This window comes from Mytilus trossulus, unplaced genomic scaffold, assembly GCF_036588685.1.
Source record: "Mytilus trossulus isolate FHL-02 unplaced genomic scaffold, PNRI_Mtr1.1.1.hap1 h1tg000103l__unscaffolded, whole genome shotgun sequence".
NCBI classification, from domain to species: Eukaryota; Metazoa; Mollusca; class Bivalvia; order Mytilida; family Mytilidae; genus Mytilus; species Mytilus trossulus.
Window position 1 is genome coordinate 1,220,464 of NW_026963296.1, and position 20,292 is coordinate 1,240,755.

The following is a 20,292-nucleotide window of genomic DNA, read 5'->3' on the forward strand; positions in this document are numbered from 1 at the left end:
TCCCCAGGTTCATTTGATAATTCACACACAGGGATAAACCTATCTGGGATAGTTGTACCTTTTAGGGTATTTGTTAACAACCAATAGTGCAATAAACTGAATAATTATTTTAAAAAAAAAAAGTAACCAACCAACCAACCTTTGTACTTTAATCTGTCATAATGAAATAATATATACTTCTGACAATATATTTTATAGAAAAAAAAACCTTTAAAAAAAAAAGATTTTATGATTAAGCATTGATGTAGGAAATTTTACTTGCTTTATATTTAACCTGTTATGACAAATGCTTTAAATCAATCTAATCCACACAGCTATATAACTTCATCAAAGTGAATGAGTTGTTAAACACTGCATGACACAAGTTTTTTAAACATGTATTATGTATGATCTTTTATTCATTTTATCAGTTTAATATTAAATAGACAGATGAATATGAGATTAAGTAAATATTTGATTAATTGACAAGTGTCAATTGATATTATCAGTTGCCGATCAACGAGGTTACGACTGAAGTCAGGAAATATAATCGGATTAACGCCCTTTAATTTAGTGGTTATCAATTAAAATGATTTTAAATTTATTTGAAAGTTGTATAGCTGTAAATTTAGGATTTTTGTTTTACGAAACATTGATTTTGTTGAGGAAATCTTAAATTGCAATTAAAATTTTGAATTTTGATTTTTTTTTGCTAATTACAAAAAATCAGTATACTTCAAAAGCTAAAAAGTAATGAGAATAGATGGTATATATATTGTTTAAAGACTGATAGTAGTATGCCTGTAAGGTCCGGAACAAAACAGAACATATCTAAGATTTGGCAAATGTCCAAATTGTTAAAGTTTGTAAATGTATTTATTTAACTCTATAATGTTCTGTTATCATTTGACTTGGCAATTTTGTTGTTCTTTGTAAAGAAATATTTTCATCAATTTGATATTATCTTTCAAAATTTTGAATTAGGTGGCCTATTGTGGGTACAAATTTCTGCTGTTATTCATTTTAATAATATATTTGGAAACTTTGAATTATGTAGCAAAAAAAAAAAAATGTTGCATGGCAAAATTTCTGCCCTTATTCAATATACCCTCATTTTCCAGATGCAGAATTGTAAAACTATAATGTCTATTATTTCGGGAGGAAAAGACGTTTATCAGTTTGATGAATGCACATGTAAGAAAGTGATGTAGAAGGATTTTCATTTGGCTTTTTATGCCCCATTTAGTGACATTATGTTTCTTGGTCTGTGTGTCCACTTGATTGTTTGTTCATTTTGTTTATCCATTCATTTTTCCATTCGTACGAATGTCTTTTCGTCCCTCCTTTCATTTCTCTGTTCCACACCATGTTTAAGTTTTTGTTCAAGGTAGTTTTAATGAAGTTGAAGTTCATTATCGACTTGAAAGGTTTGTACACATAAAATTGAGAACGGAAATGGGGAATGTGTCAAAGAGACAACAACCGAACCATAGAAAAAAACAACAGCAGAAGGTCACCAACAGGTCTTCAATGTAGCGAGAAATTCCCGCACCCGGAGGCGTCCTTCAGCTGGCCCCTAAACAAATATATACTTGTTCAGTGATAATGAACGTCATACTAATTTCCAAATTGTTCACAAGAAACTAAAATTAAAATAATACAAGACTAACAAAGGCCAAAGGCTTTTGACTTGGGACAGGTGCAAAATTGTGGCGGGGTTAAACTTGTGTGAGATATCAACCCTGCCCCTTATCATACCTCTAGCCAGTGTAGAAAAGTAAACGTATAACAATATGCACATTAAAATTCAGTTCAAGAGAAGTCTGATGTCAGAAGATTTAACCAAAGAAAATAAACAAAATGACAATAATACATAAAAAATTTGTAAGGGTTCTGCGGAACCCAGTGTCTCACCTACTTTTGCTGTAACTCCCATGCTCAACAAAAATGAGGAAAAAAATCCATGAAAATATTCCTCTTGATACTATCTTTTGATTGTAAGAAGCTTCTGTCCAAGTTTGGAAAAAAAATTCAAGATAGTTTATGAATCTTATAAATGTTTTAAAAACTTTAACTGCAGACTGTATGTAATGTTAGCTGGAAGAAAAACTAAGTCTATTTATAAGTAAAATACAGATACACAGGTACCAAATATTAACAAAATTTCCTTTCTAGATATTAGCTTTTGATCATTAACAAGCTTCTGTCCAAGTTTGGTACAAATTTAAAATAGTATAAGAAAGTCATTAATTTTTTTTAAAATTTAACCACAGAGTGAATGTGCTGTTTCCTGGCAGAAAACCTAAGTCCATTTAAAAGTATAAAACGGAAAAAATGAATTTATTTATTTACAAAATTTACTTCTAGATAATATCTTATGATCATAAACAAGCTTCTGTCCAAGTTTGATACAAACCCAGGATAGTTAAAGAAAGTTATTAAAATTTTAAAAACTTTAACCACAGAGTGAATGTAATGTTTACTTGCAGAAAAACTAAGTCCATTTATAAGTAAAAAAACAAAAAATGGAATTTTATTTTTGCAAACTTTACTTCTGAATACTGTCTTATGATCATAAACAAGCTTCTGTCCAAGTTTGGTAGAAATCCAGGATAGTTTAAGAAAGATATTCAAATTTAAAAAACTTTAACCACAGAGTGAATGTAATGTTTCTCCACAGAAAAACTAAGTCCATTTATAAATAGAATACAGAAAAAATGGAATTTTATTTTTACAAAATTTACTTCTGGATACTATCTTATGATCATAAACAAGCTTCTGTCCAAGATTGGTAGAAATCCAGTATAGTTTAAGAAAGTTATTAAATTTTCAAAAACTTTAACCACAGAGTGAATATTTGTGGACGCCGCCGACGACGGAATGTAGGATCGCTTAGTCTCGCTTTTTCGACTAAAGTCGAAGGCTCGACAATAACAACAAACTACTAGCAGTTAGCTGACATATGCCATCTCCAGACATGTTCCGTATGATATGATGTTTATAAACAGTCTACTGAACATAGAAAATGGTAGTGTGCATTTGGACATCCATGTATCATGGACACATTCTTGTTATTATAAAGCTTTGGTATATTTATATACTAGGTGTAAACTCAGTAACACCAAGGGGTACAACTTAGGGAATAGAATTTCCTATATAATTATGTGTCAACAACAATCCTGTTCACCTTACACGAATGTGACCTACTGAGTTAGACTATTTACACAGTTTTTAATAACATGAGCAACACGACAGGTGCCACATGTGGAGCAGGATCTGTTTACCCTTCTGGAGCACCTGAGATCACCCCTAGTTTTTGGTGGGGTTTGTGTTGCTTATATATAATAGTCTTTAGTTTTCTATGTTGTGTCATTTGTACTATCATTTGTCTGTGTTTTCCTTATTAGGCCATGGCATTGTCAATTTATTTTTGATCTATGAGGTTGAATGTGACCCTCTGGTATCTTTCTGGTCAGAATGGGGACATTAAATCTCAGATGCCTTTATCTGCATGATTAGAATCCATCTGGATGAAAGAAAAACAGGCCTCAACACCTCATTAACAAATGTCCCATATTTAAGCCATGGCATTGTCAGTTTGTTTTAGATTTATGAGTTTGACTGTCCCTTTGGCATCTTTAGTCTCTCTTTATGGGCATTATGTTTTCTGGTCTGTTTGTCTGTTCGTTCATTCATTCCTCTGTCTGTCTGTTCCCCTGCAGGTTAAAGTTTTTGGTTGAGGTAGTTGATGAAGTTGAAGTCCAATCAACTTGAACTTGGAACTCAGTCCACATGTTCCCTATGATAAGATCTTTCTAATTTTTATGCCAAATTAGAGTTTTTACCCCATTTAATATCACGGTATATTGAACATAGAAAATGATAGTGCAGATGGGGCATCCATGCACTATGAACACATTCTTGTTTGTTATCAACTATCCTTCCTCTGCATTTTTTTCCACCCTGTTATAGCTTCTAAATTCTTGTAATTACTTTTTTGACTCCTTTGAAAAACATGCATCTATGATAGATTTTTAGTAAATGAGTATTTGAAAGAAATGAAGAAAGATATTGATAAAAAAAAACCTCTTCCTTTTTCATGTCTCGTTACTTAAAAATTGTATACAGTACAAATTTAATTGAAAGAGAATTAAGAAAAATGAAGAAGTACATCAATGAAAAATCTCACCCTTTGTTACGTCTTCTAACTTACGATTAATCATTGAAAATTGTAAAAATATTGAAAAGAAATGTGAATAATTTAATCATTTGTGTACATATATTTGTTTAACTTAAGTGCATGAGTATCCATTATACTTGTGTTTACTTAATAAGTATTACTATTTATGAACATGACCCACATTTTTTCACCTTGTTTTTTAATAGGGGTAGATATAAAATATTTTTCAGTTCAATAAACACAGTTGTTTTTTAAACATTTTGTTATGGCATTGGCCTTATTACTTTGTATTATTATTTTTACAATGTAGATTAAGCCCGATCCGATAAGGACCTCTGATCGAAAAAAAGTTCAATGCATTGATTGATTAGATTGTTCCCCCTTGCTCATTATAATATCTCATCTAATTATGTATGCAAATATAACAAACCGTTAGTGAAAATGTTTATCGAAATCATAGGTATAAATAAGCGAAGAACTGGTTATCAATATATACCTGGTCCGGAAGCAGAGTAATTTCTTTATTAGGTAAATGTTAAAGTTTGTGTAAAATAAACTCTGCAACATTAGACCGGGTTATCTTTTTGTGGTCTTAATTGACAGTGACAAAACTGAAGAAGCTGTAAAACAGTTAAACCGAGATTTAAAGCTAAAACTGGCAATTTTCACAGAATAAAGTGAACTTTTTATATATAATAAATTCAAAATTCCTTCAAAATAATAGAAAGTAGTATTAAGATTGTACTTGACAAATTTATAATTCATAATTCACATATCAAGATTTCCTCATCATTTGAACCCAGGATAAGATGGGCTTCCAACTATATGTCCCAATTCAAATGTGTTTGTCGTTTGAAACACCTTTATCTCTGCCACTTATCCTTTAGTGCCATCACATAATGTCTGCAGTAAGAGTATTCTGCCTTTACATATATAAATCTTTCATCTTTCATCTTTTCTCAACAGGTGCCCTAACAGACATGCCAGCAGTTAGAGTTTTCTCCCTTTATGCTGCCCTGGCGGTTTTATTTGACTTCCTGTTACAGATAACAGTATTTATTGGACTTATGACACTGGATGCCAGACGACAGGAGGTAAGTGCTGCCAATCTCCTGTAATAATCAGTGAAAAAAATATAGCTAGCAAGGACAGGTTTCAATCTCCAACACCTTTTAAACTTTCTTGAAATTACTGGCATATGCATAAATAGTCAAATGAGGAAACCAGTAAATAACTTTTAAAAATTACGTTTGTAACAGAAGCTGAACAAAAATATTGGATAAGATTTTAAGAGACAATAAAGAATCACAATATTGGCCAAATTGCACATGTAATGGTACTTTGCTATAGTTGATAATAAACTTGCAAAAAGCATCATGGTTCATTTAATGTGTCAATTGATCAATTCCTGAATAGTCAAAATTGCAGGATTTCAGTTTTGCTGGTATTTGCTGTGCTACACTTTCCCTAGCTACAGAACCGTTGCTCTTAGGTCCTTATGCTATTTTTTGACTATTTGCAGACCATAGATCTATGGTCCGCAAATAGTCAAAAAATAGCATAAGGACCTAAGAGATACGGTTCTGCAGTTACACTTTCCCATAGTAAACTTGAGAAACAGGAAGGATGAGTATTTTATTTGATTATCTCCCCTTTATTTTACAGGATTCCAGATTTGATGTAATTTGCTGTACTAAACTTTCCAGTAGTAAATTTGAGAAACAAGAAGGATGGCTTTTCTGTTTGATTATCTCCCCTTTTTATTTACAGGATTCCAGATTTGATGTAATTTGCTGCACTAAACTTTCCAGTAGTAAACTAGAGAAACAAGAAGGATGGCTATTTTATTTGAACAAGAATTTTTATGCTCCCTTTGTTTTGCATATATTTGTTCGACCATTTATTGTAAGTATAATATAATTATTTAGAATACTAGAATCACATCCATCAAACTAAAGTCACATGTGAAAAATATTGTTATAACTGATACATGCAGTTCTGACTAAAAAATCTAATCGATATTATAAATTTTCTTGAATTATTAGTGAAAATAATGAATGAGGACAATAATAATGTTGATCATGGTTTTACTTTTAGTTATAGTTTAAAGGAAACCCAAATATGAAAATACTAAAAAGTCTTCTAAACTGCAACATTACAGACTTCAATGCAAGAACATTTAAAAATCTCAAATTTAAACAGCCAACTATTACCAGTATGTCTAGGTATTTCAAGAAATAAAATGCAGTGATTTAAGATTCACTCTTTTATAACAAAAATTAAATTGGTTTCTCTATTTTCTTTTCAGGTTGTAGTTTTCACCCTGTACTTTTTTGGCAGTGTTGCTGTTCTACATAAAATTGGTGTTGGTCTTGACCAGAAACTCTCTATGCCTGATGTAAGTTTGTAGATAATGATGACCTCTCAAATAAAAAAAATTCTAGAAATTTTTGCACAGCCTCATTTTCACACGCTTTGAACTAGAGAGAGGCAAAAGAAACCAAAGGGGCATTCAAGCTCATAAGTAAAAAATGAACTGACAACATCATGGCGAAAAATTAGAAAACAGAAGACAGACATGTGGCACCTATCGTGTTGCTAGTGTTAATACAAACCCAGTAGGTCACATTAGGGAAAAGGGGACAGGATTGAAATAAGACTTTTGGAACATATCCATTGTCATTTAGATCTGTGAAATGGATATTCCTTTACGGTCAACCAACTAGTGATGACATCTGTAAAATTTACGTAGGGATGATGCAATGGAGTGTTGCTTCATAAAAATGGAAGGTTTACAATTGAGAAGCTGAAATCATCACTTTTGTTTTTAACCTACCCTGATTATCAATTTCTAGATGTAAGACAAGATATAAGGCAAACTTAACTGTATCTGTTGTATCCTTTATCCTCTAACATTATTTTTGCAGGATTCCTATGTACTTAACTACTTTGGTAATTTATCTGAGTACCTCCATGTTGGTCCACCTGTATACTATGTTGTTAGAGAAGGACACAACTATACATCTTTAGCTGGTGAGAATGCTCTGTGTGGAGGGAATGGTTGTCCTCAGGAATCTCTGGTCGGTCAGATCTACACTGCCAGTAAACAGGCTAACTAGTAAGTATTAAAAAGGAGAAGACAACTGAGTGCTTTTAAAAAGAGGGGGGGGGGGGGGGTAGCTAACTTTTGGAGTTAGCCATGTAAAAGTCTATTCATTAATCATATATGTGTGCCCTAAATCTGCCTGTGAAAAAAACAAAGGGTAAGTGACTGTTGTATGAAGTTGATTGTTTCAGTGTCACTAAATCTTGTGTCAAGTATTGTAGATTTTGAAATAGAAGTCTGTTTGAATATCAGTATAAAGGTCACTTTAATTATAGAATATATGTATCATTGCATTTTCAGTACATATATAGTCCAGCCAACATCTGGAGGGATTCCCTAATATATTCACCATTTTATTTTCAGTACATATATAGCTCAGCCAACATCCTCTTGGATAGATGACTTCTTTGATTGGTTGTCACCTGGAGGGAATCCACCCTGTTGTAGATTGTTTAATAATGGAAGTTTCTGTACTGCCACTGAACCAGGTAAGGGAAATAACTCAGATATTTTTTTTTTAAATTATCTTTTTTCATTAGTAAAACATGTATTTTATAAATGATCCTGTTTTTTGTAATTGATTTTTGTTTTATATTTCATAATTGATATAATTTTATTATTAGATCAACCATCTCCTAGAAAATATACAGACAGAAAGAAACGGAACCATTTCATTTAAAACAACACATTAAAGATACTAGGCTTATAATTTTGTATGCCAGACAAGCATTTCATTTACAGTACACCATACACTGTAGTCAGCTCAAATTTATAAAAGTGAAAAGGACAATAAAGTATTAAAATGAAGACAATATTGGAAAAAAATTCTGAAATGTTTTGCTAAGTAAAATGTGAAGTTGAGGTTTTATATCAAATTCAAATTACAGTGAAACCTGTTTTAAGAGACCACTTAAGGGATAGCAAAAAGTGGTCTCTTAAGACAGGTGGTCTTTTAATACAGGTTGAAATTATACGAACTATACTACAGAGGGATAAAAAATTAATGGTCTTATAACACAGGTTTTTGCTAAATACAGGTGGTCTTATAACACAGGTATTTGCTTTACACAGGTGGTCTTATAACACAGGTTTTTGCTAAATACAGGTGGTCTTATAACACAGGTTTTTGCTTTACACAGGTGTTCTCTTAAGCAGGTTTGACTGTATACAATCTTTCTTTACAGTTAATTCAAGTTTGAGTTCAGTATGTCCTGTGAAAACTTTACCTAATGGAAGACCTTCAGAGGAGGATTTCACCAAATATTTACCAATGTTCTTAAAAGATAATCCAGGAGTTAAATGCTCTAAAGGGTAAGATTTGTATGAGTAAAAAGTGATGTAGGTTGAATGTCAATAAGACAGCAACCAAACAACAAAAAGTATACAGAAAGTTATTTGGTCAAGTAATGTAAGAAATTAAACAAGCTTCAAAAACAGCCCCTTTATTTGGAGTTCTTACTCTGGTGCTGTCAAATTATCAAGTAAGCTGTCCATTCTGATATATACCTTCATGTGATTATCATCTCTAAAAACTATATGTAGAACTTCATGCAGCAGTGGTTTCAGGAAAACAGGAGATTGTAGAGGATGCACACCTGCATTTTCTTTTTTTTTCTTCAGAATTTTTTTTTCTTCATAGCCAGAGATTTCACAAAATAATTTGACTGGGTTTACTTAGATTTATTTTGAGCATTTCACATGATAATTCTTCTACCTTTCATTGACACTGTGGATCCACCCCTAATATTTTATGTTTATAAATGCCTGCCACTGTCTTATTTTAAAAACTTTTATATTACAGAGGGCATGCAGCTTATGGTAGTGGTGTTAACCTGATCAGAAATAAGTCAAATGTTGGAGGTATGTCTTATTATCTTAGTATCACAAAAGTGATAATCATATTTTTGTCTAAAACGACATAATCGCAATAATAAATGCATGCAATAATTTACAAATTTACTGTGAGTGAGTATATATCTGAGATTGGATCCTGCACTTGGAAACATACAGATACAGAGAGTATTGAATCTTTCTTGCCATTTATTAGATATTCGTTAATGTATCCAAGTTATTTTAAAAATTATCATATGGTTCACATATAATTTGATATATAATGTAATTACATTATGAAAAAAAGAAGCCTGCATGATTTTTCGTTAGAACTTCATTCTAAATTTATGTTTGTCTTGTCTAGCAACCTACTTTATGACCTATCATACGATACTGAAGACCAGCGCTGATTACATCAAAGCTTTGAAGGAAGCCAGGGCCATAGGAGATAACATCACAAAAACAATGCAGTTAACACAATCCAACAGTAGTGTTTACCCGTATAGGTTTGTAAAACCAACCAATTATCGCTAGCAAAATATTCAACCACTTTCTTCAGTGGAAATACTATGGATTCATTTATTTTTGTGGGTACTACTTTTCGTGGATAAACGTTAACTTACATGTTCATGGATATATAATGCTGTGGTTTTACTGGAGTCTGCATATATTTAAGCCTATAGAAAAAATTGTTATATGTGAATATTTAATTCTTGGTTTAATTGTACCCATAAATACAAGAAATTGATATCCAACAAATAATAATGAATCCACAGTATACAAAAATAAGAAATATGGTATGAGTGCTTATGAGACAACATTTAAGTCACAATTTGTAAAAGTACGTCCCTCAGCACTGAGTGTTGGCTTACTCCAAACAGCAAGCTATAAAGGACCCCAAAATGACTAGTGTAAAACAATTCAAACAGGAAAATCAACAGCTAATCTTTTTCTAACAAATGAGAAGTGAGAAGTGAGAGACAGGTATAAACTACATCAACAAACTATAACTATTGAGATGATATAAACAGATATGATATATAGTGGGATTTTTGACAGATCAATAAATGTTTTACATTAGCAACATCACTACTGTATCTTTATAGTATGGCCTTAAGCTACCAATCTCAAATTCTTATCCAAAGTGAAAATAACATTAAAAAAGAAAAATAACATGTTATCTAACTTTCATGTGTCTGACGCGCTTTTCTGGATTTACCTTCATCAGGAACACTTAAAGCCAAATATTTTAAATATTAATGGTCATCATATTTATAGAATAACTAAATGAAGAATCAAATAAAGAGAAAAGTATTCAATGAGTGACTAACCAACACATTAATTCACAAATATGCTGAGTTAATTATCGGTGTTGTTCAGTCATGAGTTGAATGTTTTTCTCTATTTGGATTCCAATAAAGGAATTTAATTCTAAATTCCATTTTAAACCGTAGAAAACCATGAAAAAACGTTGATGATGTCACAGTCACATGACTTAATTATGTCTATGGGCTCATAACAAAATAACTTCAGCCTATCAGAAGAGGCGTTACATCCAAAATTAAATTATTGTAATATAACTTTTTATTTTCAGTGTTTTCTATGTATACTATGAACAGTACCTGACGGTAGTTGATGACACAATACTAAATCTAGGACTATGTCTGGTGGCCATCTTTGTTGTCACTTTCATTCTTCTGGGATTTGATTTTATTTCTGCATTGTTAGTAGTCCTGACTGTTCTCATGATTGTGATAGATATATGTGGAATGATGTATCTATGGGATATTGACCTCAATGCTATAACACTTGTCAATCTTGTTATGGTGAGTAAAATATGATTACATACCTGCCAATGTTTCCAAATGCCCATAGAGGTTTTATGTGCAAGATGGTTCTTGTTCTGACTTAGACATGGAGCCAGTAGGCTCACACCAAACAGCAAGCTATAAAGGATCCTAAAAGATGTTAAATCTACTTTTAAGGTGGTATGGGTGTCTTCCTCCATCTTGGATTGTAAAAAACAGAGAATCAAAGGTCCATATTTTCTATCAAGCTAGCAAAATTTAATGCAGGAATGCAGATATTTAATGTGAATTTTCATTTAAAACTTATTATAAATTATAAATATTAATATATATTTGCAAATGTTGATTATTTCTGGTTGTTTTAAAAAAAAAAATTTAAACTGGCATTTTAAGGGGAGGTAACTTTAGAACAGTGCATTTTCTGAAGGATTCTACCTGAAATTTTCCTATTTTGTGTGTTAGCCGGAAAAAAAGTATGGTGACCATATCTTTTCTTTTGATATTCTCAAAACATTGTCTGAAAGCCATCTTTTCCCTAAATATATAGCAATTCTATCATTTTGTTTAGTTTCTAATCACAAAATTGTGTTTTTTCTGTATAATCCATACAAATGTGTCATCTTGTCACGTCCTGTAGCTTGAGAAAAGCGCCGTGACCTATCATTTTTATTATATTTTTGAACATATATCAATAGATACTATGTTTTGGCAAAGTATGAATAAATTCTATCATTTTTATTTTAGACTCCCATACCACCTTAAGAATATTCTTTGATACATTCACTATAGCTATTGTTAAAAAAATTATCACAGTTAATCTCATATAATTCCTTTAAACTAGAGTCTCAAAATCTTTCTCATTTTTTTTTTAAATGTGATAAAGATTTTCTATGCCATATATATCAATCGGTTAGAACAAAAACAAAAACAAAGGAACAACTTACAATTTTCAAAAAAGACCAATTCATAAAAACAGAAAGAAAACACAGTTATCTCCCTTGAAATACTATTTTTTAATTTGTGTTGCATCACATCTGTATAAATTTGCTCTAACTTGATAGTATCTTCCTATTTCAGGCTGTTGGTATAGCTGTAGAGTTTTGTGCTCACATTGTAAGAGCTTTTGCTATCAGTCTGAAACCAAACAGAATAAAACGAGCTGAAGAGGCTCTGGCTAATATGGGGAGTTCGGTGAGTTTAAAAAAATATTCTTATCAAACAGAAGTTAGAGTGTCTCTAGCTCATGTTGGCAGTTTAGTAAGTGGAAAATAACATTCTAAGAAAACAAAGGAGAATGAGCCGAAGAGGCTCTAGCTTCTATGGACAGCTCAGTAAGGGTAAATACCATTTTAATCAAACAGAGTTGAATAAGCTTAGTGGGATCTAGCTCATATTGGTAGCTCAATAAGTGTAAAATTACATTTTTATGAGAAAGAGTACAACGAGTTGAAGATGCTCTAAGCTCTAATGGGCAGCTCAGATAGTGTAAAATAATATTCTTAACAAATAGAGTAGAATGTGTTCACAGGAAAGGCTCCAGATCACATGTGAAGCTCATTAAGTGTTAAATAACATTCTAATCAAAATTGGTAGAATAAGCTATAGAGGCCCTGGCTAATATGGGGAGTTAGGTGAGTGTTAAATAACATTTTTATCAAACAGGGGAGAACGAGTTGATGGGGATTTAGCTCATATGGCCAGCTTTGTAAGTGTAAACTAACATTTTTATCAAAAAAGGAACAAGTTGAAGAGGCTCTAGCTTATATTAGCTGCTTAATAAGTGCAACATAATATTCTTAACAAATAGAGTAGAATGTGCTCACAGGAAAGGCTCCAGCTTACATGTGAAGCTTATTAAGTGTTTTAAATAACATTCTAATTTAAAAAAAAGTAGAATAAGCTATAAAGGCTTTAGCTCATATGGGAATAAGTAAGTGTTAAATATCATTCTTATCAAACAGTCATTTTTGATATATCTCTCATGTTTATCGATATACAAGATTTTAACATTAATAATGCTTAATAAATAATTTTGTTGTGATATTAGTGAAGGATAAAATAATTATTTCTCTTTTCAGGTATTTAGTGGAATAACATTAACTAAATTAGGAGGAATTATAGTGTTAGCATTTGCCAAGTCCCAGTTATTCCAAGTATTTTACTTCAGAATGTATTTAGGAATGGTAGTATTTGGTGCTTCACATGGTCTTATTTTCTTACCAGTGTTACTTAGTTATGTAGGTAAGTAGATATATGAAATCTTATTTAGGAATCACATTTTGCACATCTATTTACAAAGGGGGTCTCATTGGGGGGTTCCGATCCCAAATCCCGCTTACTGTTTCATCAGATTCCCATATCCCGCTTACACTATGTACGTAAGCAATTCTCATTTTTTTTGTCATTTCCCGGGTCCGTCTAGACCTCATTTCCCATTTTCACGCCACAATAATTTTACTTTCACGTGTGACGCTTACACAAATCGGTAATCCTGAGTCATGCTTACACCCCAATGAGTCCCATTACAAAGATTTATTTGCAATATGATTTACAAAGATTGCAAGATTTACGTTTAATAATATTTACAAAGATCAATTCTGTATTCTTTAAATTTTTCTTTAATTTTCTTTATTCTTAAGTTTTGTGGCAGATTATTCTCTAATCTTTTCATTTATTGCCCTTTTATACTCTATTCCTTTTTTTGTGCCTATTTTTTTCTATTCATTATGTTCTTGGTGCCATTATTCTATGTTGTTTGTGAATTTTCTCCGTTCCGTAAGTTTTTATTATGACTCTTTCATAATTTTCTATAATTTTATTTTTTCATAGAATCTATAGTGTGGGTTAATGTTTTGGTTAAAATATAATGGTTCAAGAATATATTGAGGATAATATTTTAAAGATCTTAATTAGAAGCATGATAAAATCATATTCATTAATTAAATAAATCATAGACAATTACAGTTTATTCCCATTATCAAAAATTCTTTTGTCATCATCATTCGGGAGCACCTGATTTCACTCCCAGTTTTTAGTGGGGTTCGTGTTGTTTCTTAATTATTATTTATAACTGTTAATGTAAATGTCCTTTTGTTTTGTGAGTCGTTGTTTACTCCTTGGTTTTGATTGTTATTGTCTTGAAGGCCATACATTGACCTGACGTTGTTAATTTGTGTCATTTGGTCTCTTGTAAAAAGTTGTCTCATTTGCAATCATACCACATCATCTTTTTTATATGCAATATCTATTCCTACCTTTAAATTTTGTAGGTCCACCATTAAACAAAGCCAAACTATATGAGGAACAACAAAAGAATAAATCACAATTCATAGATTCCAGTGGCAAAGAATACGACGAACCAGCAATTCACTCGTCACAACAACATTTAGTGTCAGACAATCCCCCTGACTACCGGACAGTGACAGGAAATAACACTAGAAACAATGGACATAATCCATATGAAAATGGTGGATATAAACATACAGAAGTTGATAATCATATGATTCCCTCTACCAGATTATAATAGTGACAAAAAACTCTTTCTGGAAGGTCGTCATGACCATTATGACGTAGATAGGTAAAAATTCTTGCCAACTGAAGTTAATGGAAATTTTTGGTGCATGTTGATAAAATGTACACTCTCTTTCAAAAATCTGCTGATTTTGACTAATCATGGTAAAATTTTAGCCAATATCACGCTAACATTGTAGCCGAAAATGACCATTTGAAGCCTGACGGTAAAGGGCATTCCTACCCTCTTTCTGAGCTTCCATTGCGTTGACCATTTAGTAATCTTTTAAAAGATAAGACTTGTCTAGCAGTATAAGCAGTTTAAGTTTGTGTCATTTGGAACATATACTTTGACACTTATCCATTCCGGATATAAAATTGTGCTTTTCCAGCAAAACTGCATGTAGTCTATGGAAATCTATTTTTGTAGGTTCAACAATTTTGAGTATTTTTTGGTGCATTTAATTTTAAGTTTTCATTTAAATGACATATAGAAATAGATAATAAGGAATTTATATTATGAAAAAATACAAGTAACATTCCAATACCAGTTATATGAACAAAATGCCACTCATATGTGATATGTTTTTGTACATCATAAGCATTGTAAATAATATCCATTTTCTATTTATTAATTTTTTAATTCATTAATTGTACATTTCTAAATTGGGATCTCCCCAGACATTTAAACATTCATACTTCATCAAATTGAAATACAAGTTCATCAGCCTGAATAAAAATTGCCATTTGAGAATCTAAAAAGTAAAATAAAAAAAATACAAAAAAAAATGGAAAGTCCCCAATCAATGACTATTAAGGTAATTCATGTCAAAATTTTCAGATTTCTCTGTCAAAGAGATTTACCTTCTTCTTGTACAAGTAAGACATGCATACCATGTACGAACAGTTTAGAACTATCATGATATATTCTGTTGCTTTTTATAGTATATTCTAATTGTTTTTGAGAAAAATTGTATAAAAAAATGTATTATAAGACCTGCAGGTAGGTTTAGTGTTTCAGGCTTAGTATTGTATCTAAGCAACCCTTTTTCTGAGATTATTTCTTAAAAGAATTTCTTTTTTTCTCTAAGGTAGCTTATTTAAGGATGTCTGCTGGTCATGTTTTTGAATTCTTGTCATATTTTCGATTTTCTCAGGTTTTATCCATCCAAATGTATTACATTTTTTTTTACACGACACCCCACTTTTGTCTTCATAAATCTGTTCAATAGATCATTTAAGATTTAGTATTCCGGCGGCATGAAATCCTTGTTATTTTTTCTTGGTTTAAAGGGTAAAAAACAATTCCAATGTTAACAAATAGTAAAGTCTGAAGAAAGCCCTTTTCCCGCCATTTTCTAAATGTCTCGTATTTTGAAAACTACACACGAGACTAATGATTTTATAACTTTATTTTGTTTAAATATCAAAGTTGTTTTCATTTTAAGCAACCACATGAAATCCTTGTTATTTTAAATTAGAGCAGCAGACATCCTTAATTGCTTTTGTGAAATGAGATTAACCATCTGTAACAAAGACATATTTAAATATTTTAGCTCAATTGTAGGTAGTTTTTATTGTAAAATTATCACCAATATTTAGTTTTTAATTGACATAATTATGGTTAGAATTATTCCCCCTTACTTAAAAGTTGGAGGTCATCACACATGACTCGAAGGGTAAGGTAGGTAGGGATTTTATTTTTGTGTTGCCCAGAACATGAGTCAACAAGTTTTACCCCCAGCATGGTAGCCAATGGAAATGATTCAACCTTAAAATCATGTACATAATTGCATAATCTGTTTCATTTATAATCTGTGATAGTTATTAAATTTCATGTTCATACAGTATTATAATGGTCATTGGTGCTCAGATTCCTTAACGTTAGGACAGTCAAGATAAGATACATGTGTGTGAATGTGTTTATATATGCATCTCTTTTCAAAACTAGGTATGTGCCAGTGTGGTCTACTAGTTTTTGTTGTCTTTTTAAATACATATCAGATTATTATGTTTTTTGTCCTGAATTTAATTTATCACTGGACAATAAACAGCCATCCATCACCCATCATCACGATTTTATAATATGTTTGAAAGTTTTGCATTATATGAACAGAACAGTTATATTTGTTCAGATTTTGAATTGATTTTTGTGAGGTAATTGTATAAAAATTAATTGTTTTTACTTTAAGGAATCTGAATTATACATTTAAAAGGATGGTATGTCTTTAAAAAAAATATTTTTGATTCTGCATATTGAAAAATATTTAAACAATTTGAAGAATTTAAACCCAAATGAAAAATAGATATAAATTTCATTTCAAGTTAATCCCTGATGTAAAAATAGTTGTAAAAACTTAACTTAACTTATCATGAAAAATAAATTTTGAGAAACCTCATTTTTGGCTAAAATGTATATTTGGGTAGAAAATTTTATTCCTAAATGATATCATGCTTGAAAAAATATAGTTGCTTCCTTCACAAACAGGATGCTCACAAAAATACATAGGGATTAAATAAAATTTAATTTTGTGCAAACATCCTAAATTGAATTCTGTTAATGAGAAATTTTCTCAAGATAAGTGAAACCCCATGAACATAAACTGCTTTGTATGCATTTTCTCTGTGCCTCGAGTAAAATGTGCAACTGGACCCTAAAGCTGGTTGTCATTTTTTTCTTTTGTATTAATATATGATAGAGAAAATAAGATATTTGAATATAATATCTAAAAATTTGGTACTTGTTTGTAAAAAGATACACTAGATTGGTAAACTCAGGTAAAAGTTTGAGTATGAGTTGGCAAAGGTTAGATTTGACATTTTTTTTACTTGTTTTTAAAGAATGTGTGTCCATTTTTCAAGAATTTATGTTAGTTGCTATATTAACTAAAGTGCAATTATTTTTGTATTGTGTGTTTAATTTTGAAAGAAAAATATTTTTTAAACTCGTTATTTGATTTGTTTTTAAAATATTTATGAATTTAACGTTGTGGTATGATTTCCAATGTGGGGTCAGACAACTCTTCCAATAGAGTCCAAGTTATTTAGAATGAAGCAATTATAAGTAATTGTACTTTCAATAACTAAATTACAGACTTTGGACAAACACACCTGTAATTTGACAGGGTTAAACATGTTTGTGGTTTGTAAAACTTTCCATAACATGAGACAGTGATGTTACATCACAATATAATACAACACACTACATGTATTAAAACATTTGAATAGGGCTTAACTCATCACATCAATACAAAGGAAAAACAACAAACAGAAGAACAATACCCACAAAGTACAGATCTGTGAGTACCGCCAGTTACTGAAAGCTGAATATTTTGTAGACGAAACTTGTGTCAGGGGCAAATACAGAATTCAATCCATGGTATCTATGATGAGTTTATATATAACCACTTGGTTGATGCCACTGCTGGTGGATTTTTTGTTCTTAAGGGTACCACCAGCCTAGTAGTCATCACTTCTGTGTTGACACATAATTTCATTATTTATAAATCTGTTAATAAAACTTTGAATTTGTGAAATACTTTATAGGCCTTTCCATCTCAGGAATAGATTACCTTTGCAGTATTTGGTAAAACTGTAAGGAAATTTTGGTCCTCAATGATTCCTCTTATAGTTGATGAGTTTCCCTCATTAAAGTTTGTAATCCAAAATTGATTTAGCTTACTCAATTTATGACTATTGAACATCGATATACTACTGTTGCCTTAACAGCAGGAGGTGTTCACTGTTTTTGCCCATTTAAACTAAAAAAACAAAAACGTATTAAAGATAAATAATACATTTACATATACAAAAGAGGGGCGAAAGATACCAGAGGGATCGAAAACAAATTGACAAAAACATGGTTAAAAAAGTAAAAGACAAACACACAAAACAAGAAACAACATAGAAAACCACGAATCCCACCAAAAACCGGGGGAATTCTCAAGTACTTCGGAAGGTTAAGCAGATCATGTTCTACATGTGGCACCCGTCGTGGTGTTGCTCATGTTATTACAAAGCCGGTAAATAATATAAGTTAGGTCCTTGATTCGTGTTAAGGGAATGTGATTGTAGTAAGAACATCAGGATCATATCTTAAAATCATCTGTTGTAGAAGAACATATTTCTGCTGAACAGGAAAGTGATTTATCTTCTGAGACATCAAAAACAGATGATATACACAGGAGAGACTGTACCAAATAACATTATATCGATATAAACAGATCAAAATGTGTGTTATCAAAATAACAAATTAAACAGGTTTCCCCAGAACAATTTGGAAAAAATGCAAAACTTTCGGTGAAATCACTAGAGTTGAAATCACTAGAGTATCAATGATGACCTTAGAAATCAATCTTTGCGAAAGGGCATAACACAAATTTCGATTTGAAAAAATAAAAAATACCTAAGTTACAAATTTCAAACTTAAAGCTCACGAGTCTCTTTGAAGTTTAACATTTCAATGTTTGTAAACAAATCTGAAATAATAGATCAACATGCATCTTTTTCTAGAAGTTTTGAAACGAAATTCGTTAAATTGTTGTAAAAGCATTTAAGTATTGCCAGAAGTAATGATGCACTGGTTATGTTTGACATGTATGTCTTTGATACTCATGATATCCTTTTATGTTAACATCTTATAACTTTCTTTTCTCAAATATCACAGCGTGTCGTAATGTCTTTATTCATTGTTATCAAAACAGTTCATTTCTGAGTATTACCATTAGTGTATTCTACTAGCTTTTCAATAATATTAAAACTTTTAAAATTATACTTGTGATGTAGTTCTTAAAAGTGTTTCTTGATTTTCGTTTTTATATAGATTAGACCATTGGGTTTTCCCGTTTGAATCTTTTTACACTCGTAATTTTGGGAGGCTGCCATAAACAGCCAAATTTTGTTCACGTGAGCAAAATTTGGCTGTGTATACAGTTATAGCTGTTCGGTGTGAGCCAAGGCTACGTGTTCGTGAATGTACCATACCTATAATGGTTTACTTTTATAATTCGTGACCTGAGTGGAGAGTTGGAACTCATAGCAAATCTTATCATATCTATATACATTTTTTATTTAGTAATCTACATGTACAATTATTACGTAAATAACACTAACTAGTTATTTTGTTGGCAATTTAGCTTACTGAGAAACTCTGCTGATTTTTTTTTTTTTTTATTGAAATAAATATTTAAAAACCTTTACAGTGATGATATCTCATATAAATATTAGAAATGATTTCTAACATGTGTTCTACTTCGGATGAGAAGTATTAGTGTTTTCCTTTTATTTGGAACGCTCATTGCCAAATGTTAAGAAGACAATAACAATCAAAACCAAGAAGTAAACAAAGACTAGTAAAAATCAAAAGACATTTAAATCAACAGTTATAAATAATAAATAAGAAACAACACCACTAAGAACCGGGAGTGAAATCAGGTGCTCCGGAAGAGTAAGCATTTCCTGCACCGTATTCGGCACCCGTTGTGTTATTTCTTTGTTCAGTCCGATAAAGGTGGAAGGTTATCATGACTGAAGAAGAATATCAGATATGATTTCTGACACACGTTTGTCATAATGGCCAATCAGCTTATAATGGCGACCGTAAATTTTTTTGAGTGATGACCTTAATTTGATTGATTCATATCCCTGTTTTTGCAACTTTCGAGAAACCATTACTCCTCGTTCAACAATATCAACGTATTTAGAGCTAGCTCTAGAGTAACGTATCAATTGAGACACACATACTCCATATGCTGGTGCCGCTGGGATGTTGCTACACAGAAATGGAAAGTTGACTATAGGAAAATAAAAATCATCGCGTTTGTCATAAATTTTGGTATTTATCCTACCATCTGTAGCCATTTCGAGAAAAAGGTCTAAAT

General features: G+C 31.3%; 1 protein-coding gene across 4 annotated transcripts in view; it reads left to right on the forward strand.

Annotated features, from left to right (window-relative positions):
• Positions 1–15,154, forward strand: part of LOC134699963 (NPC intracellular cholesterol transporter 1-like) — a 32,530-nt gene extending 17,376 nt beyond the window's left edge. For all 4 annotated transcript variants that reach the window (XM_063561365.1, XM_063561364.1, XM_063561366.1 and 1 more), the window contains exons 11-22: positions 5,126–5,253; positions 5,930–6,064; positions 6,468–6,557; positions 7,087–7,277; positions 7,629–7,753; positions 8,450–8,576; positions 9,067–9,125; positions 9,460–9,601; positions 10,690–10,921; positions 11,981–12,094; positions 12,982–13,144; positions 14,173–15,154. In XM_063561365.1, the coding sequence (XP_063417435.1) occupies positions 5,126–5,253; positions 5,930–6,064; positions 6,468–6,557; positions 7,087–7,277; positions 7,629–7,753; positions 8,450–8,576; positions 9,067–9,125; positions 9,460–9,601; positions 10,690–10,921; positions 11,981–12,094; positions 12,982–13,144; positions 14,173–14,426 (1,760 nt within the window). In that variant the 3' untranslated portion in view covers positions 14,427–15,154. The remainder of the gene's footprint in view (positions 1–5,125; positions 5,254–5,929; positions 6,065–6,467; positions 6,558–7,086; positions 7,278–7,628; positions 7,754–8,449; positions 8,577–9,066; positions 9,126–9,459; positions 9,602–10,689; positions 10,922–11,980; positions 12,095–12,981; positions 13,145–14,172) is intronic.
• The last annotated feature ends 5,138 nt before the right edge of the window (positions 15,155–20,292 follow it).